Source organism: Meleagris gallopavo, chromosome 2 (genome assembly GCF_905368555.1).
Source record: "Meleagris gallopavo chromosome 2, MGAL_WU_HG_1.1, whole genome shotgun sequence".
In the NCBI taxonomy this organism is placed as follows: Eukaryota; Metazoa; Chordata; class Aves; order Galliformes; family Phasianidae; genus Meleagris; species Meleagris gallopavo.
In genome coordinates, this window is record NC_139405.1 from 23,097,367 (window position 1) to 23,109,793 (window position 12,427).

At 34.9% G+C, this 12,427-nt stretch overlaps 1 protein-coding gene across 4 annotated transcripts in view; it reads left to right on the forward strand.

Annotated features, from left to right (window-relative positions):
• Nucleotides 1-12,427, forward strand: part of EML4 (EMAP like 4) — a 151,128-nt gene that overhangs the window by 118,218 nt on the left and 20,483 nt on the right. For all 4 annotated transcript variants that reach the window (XM_085219333.1, XM_010706753.4, XM_010706754.4 and 1 more), the window contains 9 exons: nucleotides 611-680; nucleotides 1,973-2,083; nucleotides 3,786-3,881; nucleotides 5,826-5,960; nucleotides 6,186-6,321; nucleotides 8,096-8,247; nucleotides 9,760-9,885; nucleotides 10,001-10,132; nucleotides 10,712-10,779. In XM_085219333.1, coding sequence (XP_085075459.1) covers nucleotides 611-680; nucleotides 1,973-2,083; nucleotides 3,786-3,881; nucleotides 5,826-5,960; nucleotides 6,186-6,321; nucleotides 8,096-8,247; nucleotides 9,760-9,885; nucleotides 10,001-10,132; nucleotides 10,712-10,779 — 1,026 coding nt within the window. The remainder of the gene's footprint in view (nucleotides 1-610; nucleotides 681-1,972; nucleotides 2,084-3,785; nucleotides 3,882-5,825; nucleotides 5,961-6,185; nucleotides 6,322-8,095; nucleotides 8,248-9,759; nucleotides 9,886-10,000; nucleotides 10,133-10,711; nucleotides 10,780-12,427) is intronic.

Genomic DNA, 12,427 nt, shown 5'->3' on the forward strand with positions numbered 1-12,427 from the left:
GACTTGGAAATTATAGTATCTGTTTGATTTTTTTTTTTTTTTACATTACGTTCAAAGGAAAAGCAAATTTTGACTTACACTAAGAGTGCACCACATTGGAGATTTTCATTAGAGACATTTGTCCTTAACTCCTGGGTGCATGTACCCTTGACCATCCTCCTAGCTGTTTTTCCACAGGTTTGTGCTATCCAAAGCTTTGGGCTTTGGTATGTTGCAGTGTTTATAAAAATGGCGAGTAACTGTATCTAGGAAGTTCAATATGAGACAATGGGTATTTTGTTACAGTGGACTCCCAGTCTAGTACAAACCTGAGATTTATTTCTCTGAGCACAGGTGGAGGTGGCTCTTGTGGCACTCCTGGTTGTATGCCAGCAACCATTCCAAAAGCCTGATTAACACAGGATTTTGCAGTATTATGTGTGACAAAATAGTCTGACAAAGAAAATTTTCAAGCTGTCTCATTAAAAGTGGGATCTAGAATCAGAAATGACTTCATGGGCTTCTGTTGAAAAATGAAAACTAAAAAAAAAAAAAAAAGAAAAAAAGAAAAAACCTCTCAGTTCTGAAGGCTGATGACAGCAAAAGCAAGTCATATTTCTGTCTGTCTTAGTCTTGCAGTTCATCCAGACAAAATTAGAATTGCAACAGGACAGTTAGCTGGAGTGGATAAAGATGGAAGGGTAAGTAATAGAGCTGTCGAGCAGTAGTGTCTTGTTTTGAAAATCAGGGAAAATTGTTTTGTTTTTCTTTTTAATCTCATAATCACCTTCTGTTTGCAGTTTTTCTTATGCACTGCATTTAGTGAGATATTTTGCTGTTTCCAAGGTTCAGAGTATATATTTCTAGCGATAGGTATTACCACATAAGGACTCAGCCATACATCAAAAAGAGTAGAGGCTCATAGTCTTCAGTGAGTTACCTGGAAAATTCATATTTAATCCTGCAAGCAACTGTGAGCCTTATAACTGATTCGTAAGGCTACATCACTTGTTACATCTCTTTCATTAACTCTTCTCCCCTGGTTTGGTGGGTCCATGTGCTCATAAGGCTTCATGGGAAGGGAAACCAACTTTGGGAATCTGTTGAAGGTGCATCAAGCTTTCCTAGAAAGCTTGCTCAGTTAAGGACAAGCATAGTTAAAAGTTTTTGTCCTTGGTGAGCTCTCATAAGTTGAATAATGAGATTATCTGCACAAAGTTATTCATAAAGAAAATAACACAGATGCCTTGAAACGGAGAAACACATTAAGTACATCCCTTACTCAAATGTTTAAATCTTTTTTTCTTTTTTTTTTTTCTTTTTTTTTTTTTTTTTTTGAGAAATCACTGTGGTCATTGTATAGATATTGTTGTAATTTCCACGGAACTTTTGCTTAATATGGTTTTTGTTTTGTTTTTTTTTTTTTGTTGTTGTTGTTTGTGTTTTTTGTTTTTTATGGTGAATGCTGTCCCTAAGGCAATTCCTACTTATTTTGTAATTGTTTTGCATTTATGAAGCTAACCTGTTTTGGGATAGTAGTTAGATGAAATATACCTTTGGAGATTTTCCTTCAGTGATTGGTTATAATTAGGTGACTCAGTGCAACTAGGGTGTTGTTTGTTTTTTTTTAAATGTTATTTTCTGTGTACTTTTATGCTTTAAAAAATGTGTTATAAAAAATATGTTTTCAATTGTTGTGCAAGGTGTTTAAAACTGGGGCTTGAAATTCAAGATGGCTCTTCCATCATTTGTTCAAACACATTTATTTTCACAAGTACCAAATGCCCACATAATATCTGTAGCTCCCATGCAGTGGGCAGGAGCTGACTCGACTCTTGCCTCTTGTGGTTCAAGACACAGTCCAACAGCAATATCGACACAACTCATCTGCATTTCACCCCAGTTTGCTGCTTGGATAGCATGTCATAACCTGATGGCTGCATTGGATGCTTTTGCTGTCAATGACACTGTTTGTCCCATTGCTTTTGCGCAGCCCTTGCAGCCCCATGTTAGAGTGTGGGACTCGGTGAGCCTGGCGACACACCAGGTTATCGGCCTGGGGACTTTCGAGCGTGGAGTTGGGTGCTTGGATTTTTCAAAAGCGGTAAGACAGATGCTGCTATTGGGATATAACTAATTTGTCTGACCCTTCTGAATGTGATTGCCTTGCTTACCTGCTTTGGTATTAAAAGTGTGTTAGTAAAGTCTCAGTGTACTCTATAAAAACAGCTGACAAGCGAGGTGAAAAACAGGAAATTGCATTTTTAAAGTTATGGCAACAAACAAGCTCTGTGAATAAATAGGCACAGAAATACCTTGGCTGTAAATTGAAATCTGCACTGGGCTTGGTGGTTTGGGTTTGGTTGGGATGGGACAAGACGGAGCTTTTATTTGTTTGTTAAAAACAAGCATGTTATTGAGCTTCATGGACATCTTTTAGTGGGCTCTGATGGAAATGGTAGCTTGGCTGCTTGCACTGCTGTAATAGGATTTTATCCATACAGAGGAAATAAAAAAAAATAAAATCAATTTGTGCTTCGTAATTCTACATAGAATAAGAAATACAAATCTTATAAGTGTTGTCACTGTGCCCACAAAATTTATCAGAATAGTAAGAAATGAAAATGTGTTGTGTTGTTTGTCACTGATAAAATTCTCATTTCCAATTTGCTGCTGAGGTTGGTTTTTTTTTGTGTACAATACGTGTATTTTAATCTTTAAGATGCCTTCGTGTTTTTACCAAATCACCAAGATATATTAGACCTCCTGAAAATCCATGCTGTTATTCTTGCAGCAGCAGAGAATTGTTTAAAAACAAAACAAACAAACAAAAAAGAAAAAAAAATCAAAAACCAACCCCAGCTGTATTTTGCTTACACAGTATTGCAGAACAGTTTAGGTGGGAAGATACCTCTGGTGATCTCCTTATCCAGGGTGGGCTGTGTAGGACTATGTAGGACCAGTTGGGTTTTAAGCATCTTCAGACACAACCTGTTGAAAAATAAATGCTTATGCTCTCTTTCTGCTATTTCTCCAAACATCAAAGCATTGCTCAGTTAGTTATGCTCACAATAGCATTAGTACTGGGGAATAAAAATTTCAGCCACCTCTATTTTATAATTTGTTAGAGAACTGCACTAATCTACTTTAAAATAAACAAATCTCCAAATCTTTCTGCACATCTACTTGAAGCAGCTGGTTTGAGCAAGTATGAGCCATTTTAGTTATTTAACCCAGTAGATGTGATACCTTTCTGCTTCTGTAATCACCGTTTTATTTTGAAAGTGTTACCTTGCTTCATTCAGTTCTATCAATTACATAATGAAGCTGGTCAGTACTTAATGCTCTGTGAGGAAAAAGATGAGGTGCTTTCTGAATGTTAATACTGTAAAGTTGTGTGTGTGATGGTTACCATTAAGAAAGAAAACCACACTGGAACTGTGTGTTCTGAGACTCGAGGAAAAACAATATATTTGCAGAATAGAAAAAGGGAGGAACATTTATCCTACTAGCATGATCATTATATATATTTAATTAGGGAAAAAAAGGAAAAGAACTGGGAGGGAAAGATTTGTCAAGATACTCTAAAGCTTTCCTAGAATGTATTTTGAAACATGATGATTTGTTGTGAGATTATGGAAAAATATTTCTTACTGTAAGCAAAAAGGAGATACCAGATATACCTATCATATAATTCCTTACAAAGGACTTGCTTGATTTATATTTCTGCCTCCGTGTTTTTCAAATGTTACTGCTATGCTTCGTTTCTGAACATGGTTTGATAATTCTTTGCCTTTTTCTTTTAGGATTCTGGTACTCATTTGTGTGTAATTGATGACTCTAATGAACATATGCTCACTGTATGGGATTGGCAGAAAAAATCAAAAGTAGCAGAAATAAAGGTAAATATAACACAGATGCCTATTCTAAAGTACAAATGCTTTTGTTCTCAAAAATACAATAATTTTGTGAGACACAAATTTGATCTTGGAACCAATTGCGTAATACTGCTGGGTTTTATAAGGGCACAAAAGAAATGTGTTCTTAACTTGTACATTGGAAGAGTTTTAAATATTGGAACACATAATTAAATTTTACTCTTATCCAAGGGCTAATCTAAATAAAGCAATCCTCTAGACTTTTCTTAATTAAAAAGTAATAATAATCTTGGGAACTTTGAAGGAACTGAAGTGATGATTCAGTCTATAATTCTTTATATTAAAATATGTATACATTTAGATGTTCTTTACTTTCATTTTTCTCTGAATTAGGTTCCAGACATAGATTTTTAGGGTAGATATACTTCTGTAGATTGCAATTTGTTCTGCTTTCCTGATTCCCTTGTCAGCTGCTGAATTTCTGGTTGATGAGAAGTATGAGAACACCCAATCCAATAACAACTTGCTGCTGAACTCCCTGTTTTGAGACATCTTGCTTGCAACAAGCAAACAGATAAATATAGATGTGGAACTGAGTTCTGTGTTGTTGTTTTTTGTTTTTTTTAATTTATGTTAGTCATGAGTCAGTGTGTGAAATACTCTATAAGCAAATATTTCTATGTGATTACAAACCTGCAATTTCAAATAATCAGGGCTTGGGGGCCCGTTTTCCCTAAATCATGTGTACCGATAGTAACTATGCACCGTTCTGTAAGTGTTAATGTAATTAAATGTCAGCTTTTTTTTTTTTTTTTTTTTTAATTCCTTGCAGATATTTAATATCAAGCTATTTGGCACATTCTGTAGATTTCCTTTCCCATTTTATTTATTGCATTTTGACTACTTTTACCCTTCAGTCCTTGATGCTTCAGAACTGGCTAGCAAACAAATCAGCCGTGACAGCTTCAGTTATTCATGACTTTATCTAAGAGTGTCTTGAGTATCACACTTCACCAACAGCTGGGTTCAGTGTGAGCAGAGTGTTCCCTTCCTTGAGCTAAATGCATTCATAAACAACAAATTAAAATTAAGAAGACTGTTCTCCTCAAGTGAGCCAAAAATATTGGAGTGGGATAAGGCCAAGCTACAGTACTTCCCTGGGTGCTGATTCAGCAAGTATACTCTTTTAAGGCATGTGCTTAAATACCATAGAAGTAAAAGGGCATAAATGAATTTATGTAAGTATTATGCAGAATAATTGCCTCCAGAAAATTACCTCAAATTAAGATTTGTTGAGTTTACTTTAAAAGTCAGAAAAACGACCAGTCAGTCTGTTTGTAAAATTCATTAATAAGGGATATAATATTCGTTGAGGTGTTAATAATTCAGTAGAAGTATATGCGACCAGTAAAAATGCAAAGATTGTACAGTATGTTTCAGAATTTTGAGTTGAACAGGCTTCTTTTTGACTCTTCTTTATGGAGAGAAAAAGAATGCAAAGGAATTTTTATAGAATTTCTAAAGAGAATAATGTATATAATCCTGGTACGCTAAGGTTGCCTGAGTTATTTCTATCACAGTTTTGTTACTCAGAAAAGTCTGTGCAGAAACTAAACAGTGTTCAATACAAAAATGTGTTTTCGTATTTCACTCAGTTCCCATGGCAAAATTCTTAGCCATGCTAAAAGGCAAAGTTCTTGTGATTTGGAAAGTGAATATAAAGTACGGACTTTTTTACTGAGATTTGATTTTAAAAAAACAACAAGGCAAAAAACAAGTATGAATAGACGATACAAAAAGGATTTGTGCAGTCAGTCAGCCAGCCAGCCAGGGAATTTACAGATTCTTTCATATATAGAACAACCTGTGTAGCTCCTCTTATCTTTGTTCTGAAACCTGGGATTTTACACAAGTTTCTAGTAAAAGTAGAATAGAACATCTGAATAAATATTATTTGTTTTATTTCAGACTACAAATGAAGTTGTGCTTGCTGTAGAATTCCATCCAACTGATGCAAATACCATAATAACATGTGGCAAATCTCATATATTTTTTTGGACTTGGAGTGGCAATTCATTATCAAGGAAGCAAGGGATATTTGGGGTAAGAATGTCTTGATATCAGGTCAGTTTAAAATCAATAGAATTGTCTGCTCATGCTTTCTTCAAATTTGTTTTGTTGTCACCTCATATAGTTCAAGCAGAGTAGTAAACAAGAAAAAGGTTGAATTCTATTTATGTATATGCAGGATTGTATGGGTGTGGATACATTATTCTAAGTATGTAGAGTACAAGCAATTATCCCTTTCTCTTGCTTATTTTGTTTCAGAAATATGAAAAGCCCAAATTTGTTCAGTGTTTGGCTTTTTTGGGAAATGGTGATGTGCTCACTGGAGACTCAGGTGGGATAATACTTATATGGGGCAAAACTACTGTAGAATCTACTCCAGGAAAAGGACCTAAAGGTAGGATACGTTCACAGTTAATCACAGATTAGACAGTCCGTAGAAGACAAATATAAAGAATTGCATTAGAAACAAAATAAGAAGAAAAACCTGGCTATTAATAAGAAGTGATGCTGAACTCCACGTCTCATGAATTTGGTGACTTAATAACAATCTGGAGTTTCTCTGTGCCCAAAGTGAATGAAAACTAAACTTTATCTAAATGTTTTGCATTTTACAACTGTGCAGTTAATCATATTTCCTTTCATCCTGTGGTCTGCATGAGGCTATGGATTCTGTTTGAGGATTCTGCAGGCTGCATTTGTTTCCTAAGGCTTATGTTATACCATGCTTACTCTCAGGGGATACTGTTAAGAGGACTTGTGTATGAAGGGAAAATGTAATCCAGAGTTATAGCAGTTATGCAAATAGGAGCGTCTGGTTAAGACAGCACTCAAGTCTTGGCTATAAAGGATAGTTTCAAACCCATTTTATTTGGAACATGGCTTAAAGTTACTCTTCAGGACAAAAGTTGTGTAAAAAAAGAAAGAAAAATGATTTGTTATCCAACATATGCAGACCCGGAACAGTTGAGCCCTAAGGTAACTTATAAATTCAAGAATAATTCATTTTACTTGGCAGCTATTTCAAACACTCTGGTTTAAATTGGTATGCCAGGAAAACATTCATGTAAAAAGCAAATATTTAAAGGTAAGTCTGTTTTTGTAGGTAGATTTTGTCTTGTCTTTCAAGCAAACTGCAATGAAAAAGTAATTTAACAAGTTATCTGATGTTTAATTTTCAGGTTCATTTTGTTCAAAATAACCTTTTCCATATATAATCTGAAAAGTTATCAAATACAACACTTATTTACACCAGTTTAATTGAATATGAGATCTTTCAGTTAGTTCATCACATTAAGCTGGTGACCAGACTTGATCTCAAACACTTTTTCACAGTGTAAGAACATGCTGACTTGAACGGACTTCAGTGGTAGCCAGAGTCAGCTGAATTATGTTGACATTTATGTGTTTGATGTTTCAGAGTTTTTCTGTGTTTACTACTTGCATATATGCAAATTTTCAAAACCCTAAAATCTTCCTTTATTAAGATGTACTTTCCTACAGCGTCTTTTCAAATAAACATCCAATTAGAATGCAAGAGGTTTCCTTTAATTCTGTTTTTCATTTAATGTTTCCATTCCTCTTGTTCTTTCTAGCATTTTACTCTGAGTAGATTACTGCACTGATAGTTGCCAAATCCTAGTTTACTATTTTTAAGTAAGGCAACATCAAGCATCAGATATTAGGATCACACATCCTGGAAACTTTGCTATAAATAATTTGCTTTTTTTCCTCATTTTCATTCCCATAAGACTGTAGACAAGTCTTTGAGTTTCTTTTAATAAAATAATTCTCTGCTAATATTTGCATTGCAAATATTTCTCAATACTTTGGGAGTTTTTCTTGCATTTGGAAAAACTGTTTTCCCTAGGTAGGATAGCAGGAAATTTAGAGTATTTAGCAAATAATTGTGGTTGTCTTCACAAGTTTTATGGTGGTTAAGGGCAAAACACTTCTCTTTAGAAAGACACGCCTTTTATTTTATCTTTTTATCCTGTAAGAAAACACTACCACCTTGTGTTTGCAGTATGATGCAGTGCTAATAGCCTGACAATCCAAATGCAATTATTGATTGTGCACTGTTACTTTACTCTTAAGCCAAAATGCAGTTTCTTCTAATCCTCAGTTGAGAAAATGAGTGGTGTTTTGTATTATTTTTTTTGTGCATGCAGGAGTATATCAGATAAGCAGACAAATCAAAGCTCACGATGGCAGTGTATTTACCCTCTGTCAAATGAGGAACGGGATGCTGCTAACAGGAGGTGGGAAAGACCGAAAGATCATTCTGTGGGATCATGACTTGAATCCCGAAAGGGAAATTGAGGTAAGAAGGCAAAAGTGACAAGGAGGTTGTATTAACAAGGCATAATCAGCAATCCTGAGCCTTCCCCTGTTCCTTAGAGTATCTATTAGGATGACAGCGTACTTTCTGGTTGCTATATTTTTAAGTGGAAGATGATGTTTTGTAATAAAAGCGTATCAATTTTCAGCCTACAAATTAGCTCACGAGAGCTATATCTTCAGCTCTTCCATTGTTTCTTTTGTTCATCCTATTTTTGAATATTTGCTTAAGTATTGCCTGTTTTTTCTAAAGTTTGCCTGTCTGGATAAAGGCAGTGTTACCAGGATTTGAGTTCTTTGCTGAGCTTTTTACATTAGAGGAATAATCAGTAGGATAAGTATGGATACTCTGCAGAAATTAGTTGTGTTGAGGAACTTCTCTTGACTTTATCTAAAAAACAGATATTTATTGAAAATGTCTGCCTGTAATTTGTCTGTATGGCAGTGATAAGGATAAACTGAAAAAAATGTACATCATGGATTTAAAAATAGTGGGGGGTTTTCCTTACAATAGATGACCTCTTGAAGTAGTTTATTCTCAGTTTCTCTAGCAGTGATTTACTCAACATAACTAGCGTCTATTTATAGCAAGATTCTGATGGAACTACACATGAATGTTAAGGAAAAGAGTTTGTTACTATCCCAAGTCCACTATTGACCGTTAGAAAGCATGTCTGAGTGTAAGTTATTGTTGAGTTATCCTGTACATCCCTTAGACTTAAGCAAAGCACAATTCCATATCAATCTTTGTTTTCTTTTTATTAATGTAAGTTAAAGCTTTTTTTTGTTTGTTTGTTTTTGGGGTGACAAATATAACCAGAACACCATCACACAGCTTTCTGATCAACTGTAATTATTTTCTATGCTATGAAGCTAATATTAAAGTAAGCATGTTTTCTAAAGCAAATTTAGGAAATGTTCTGAAGCCATTTAGGAAGAAAAAAACACACAAAAGCAAACTGAAAAATAAAGCAGTGAGAGTTCAAGCTTGCAGTAAACAAGCTCAGTAAAACATGGAGTCACTGCTGACATATGACATATGAATGTTTTATGTAAGGTTAATCAGGAAGTGTTAAGAATCAGGAAACATTTACTGTGGGCTACAAGATTCTTCTTAGTTTTCACAATGTGTTTTTGAAAAGAAGACAGTGATTATAAATATTGTTCCCATCCTTATGAGTTGTAAGAATGTGGAGTGCATTTATTTGATGTATCTGATGCTTAAAAATCAGTGCATCTTCAGCATTTTTTTTCTACTGAAACCTATTAAATTGGAATAATTCCAGTTGTTTTGGAGTAAGGTCCTGTTGTATCTAATGAACAAACAAATGAGGTAAGTTTGAGGTCAAGTCCTCGCCTAGTGCATATGTAATTAGATTTTTCCTTCTTACTAGGAGAATTGCTGTTCTGGTACCGTTGTGCATTATTTATAGCCTTCAGAAGTAAGTGTGCATTAAGATACGTGACGTGGCTTTACAAATGTTTCTCTTCCTAGGTTCCTGATCAGTATGGAACAATTAGGGCAGTAGCAGAAGGAAAAGCAGATCAATTTTTAGTGGGTACTTCACGAAACTTTGTTTTACGTGGAACATTTAATGATGGTTTCCTAGTAGAAGTACAGGTGAGCAAAATGATTTCTTGAACTGTTACTCTAAGATCGTAAAAGTTTCCCTGATTGTGTGTTGATCTGAGACTTCTTATTTTATTCTTTATCAAATCAAATGTGTTCTTTTTAGGGACATACAGATGAACTCTGGGGACTGGCATCACATCCTTTCAAAGACTTATTTTTAACGTGTGCTCAAGATAGGCAAGTTTGTATGTGGAACTCTGTGGACCACACACTGGAATGGACCAGGCTGCTAGATGTATGTCAACCCTTCAACATTAAATATAAAGCTGGAAAAAAAACAAAAGGCATTCATTTTCTGAAACATCTTGTCCCATTTGATTGAAAGAAGCAAAAATCTTGTAACTGAGGCACTGAAGAGCCATTCAGAAGCTTTTGATAAGCTTAACAAGGTTCTTCAGATGTTGTATATGCTGTAATCTGTTTAGTGTTGTCCAAAAACATTCTAGTGACCCAGATCAGAATGAAACTCCAAGTGCTTTCTGCTTGTTGCAGTTCAATTGGGAAATTTTCTTCCCAATTACTCAAACCACCTACAAAGGCTACAGAAAGGTTTGGCTTTAGAAGTTCATCCTTACAGTCATTGTTCATATCATATTTTGATTAATTCTGTCCTATTATCTAGACGAAAGCATCTCTTTATGAAGAAGTTCAGCTTTTTACTTGTGAGAAGGTCGCGAGTATATCAATGATCCGTTATAAGAAAGTCTGTCTGCCAAGTAGTTTTTCACTCTGTCAGTTCATCTAAGATTTTTAAGGCTTTTTTGGAGTTTGTAAATCAGGTGGGCAAATGACATGTCTGTGCCTCCCTCCTTAGGAACCGGGGCACTGTGCCGACTTCCATCCCAGCGGAGCAGTGGTTGCGATAGGAACGCACTCAGGACGGTAAGCAGGCATTTGTTGAGTTGTGATTAGAAGTTTAAAGGAGATTTACAAGAGTCGTAGTATGAAAACATCAGAATATATATATTTTTTGGTTTTTATTCTTCTGCATGAAGTTAACTACTCTAAAAAGATGGGGGATGGGGCAGATCTTTCATACAGGATGCAGATGAGAAAGAAGGATTATTTGACTGTTAGGCTGTTGTTTTTTCTTTTCTATTTTTTTGAACTATTCTTCCATGAAAGACCCAGCCCTTGTTTGGTTTTACTGTTTTGGTTGTGGTTTTTTGTTTGTTTGTTTGTTTGTTTGTTTTTGTTTTTTTTTTGGTTCTGGGAGGGTTTCATGAGTTTTCTGACTTCATGAAGTACCATATACATTTTAATTGTGTATGTAGCATCAGTTGGTAAGTACAGATCATTTCTCCTTTCCAAATCAAACACACTTGCAACCTCTTAGATTGACCTGGAGTGTCAAGTGAACAGGCTAGTATTCTGATATTTTTTTGTGTGTAAGACAAATGTTAGCACTGCACATTTCTGCAGTGAAGTGCTGTTGAGCTGTTCGTATTCATCCCAGAACCATTGCTTATTTCAAAACTGTCAAAACACAAGCCAGGACCTTTAACTCAGGCATCTTTTTGTGGTGGAAAAAAATTGTCTCAATTCATATCCAAATTCTCTTTGGCTCAGTATCATCTCCCTTGAAAGGAGTCCAATGTGGTGGAGTTCTAGCAAGTATCAACCAAAAGAAAAAAACAGGATATTCATAGCATTAGAAAGGTTAGAGGAGCAGCTAGGAAATCTACTGACATTTTTGTTCTATTTCTTACTCATATGTTAGCAAAACAACACATGTAAGAAAATTATTTTTTGTTTAATCTGCCTCCTGTAATTTTTTTTTTATACCTAACAACATGCCTAAAAAACCATTCAAAATTTGCTTTTAAAAACTGCTGAGCATATGCAACAACCTTTAACTTTCCTGGGAAAATCTACATGTTGAATATTTTTCAAGGTGGTTCCTTATCCAAGTTGATGATACAGTCTGCAGTAAATGCATTAGGTACAAAGTCAGACTAGAAAATCTAGTGTACCTTCCTAAGAAAAATCTTATTTAGTTCTTGTACATTTGATTTCCATGTTGTGCCTTTTAATCTCTTTCTAACTATAGCATTAAACTGATTAAGTGTCTCTACTTTCATTAAACAGAGTAGAAGGTATTGGAATAATAAAACTTAAGATAGGGAAAAAGAAAAAGAAAATCAAGCCGTATTGCTTGGTAGCTACCAGGCATTTTAGAAATTACATCAAAGCCCAATCAAGGCAGATTGAGCAGTCAGGGCATTCAGTCTGGTGTTTGCTTTTGGCTGCTTTTGTTGTGTTTTTTGTTGTTGTTTTTTTTTTTTTTTTTTTTTTCCCTGCAGCATTTAACATCACTTTTTCAATTCAGCACTTTTCAGTTTAAATTCATGTTTTTTAAATTACTTGAGACAACCCACTTAGACCGTATTGGGTAAGTTTATGTAAATGTCCTTGTTTTTTCGGGAGTTTTTGATTGGTTGGTTGTTAGTGTTTTCATTTTTCTTTTTTTACTAAGTTCTAACAACTAAGTAAACAACTTTGTTTACTAAGTTCTTACAATTAAGCAGAT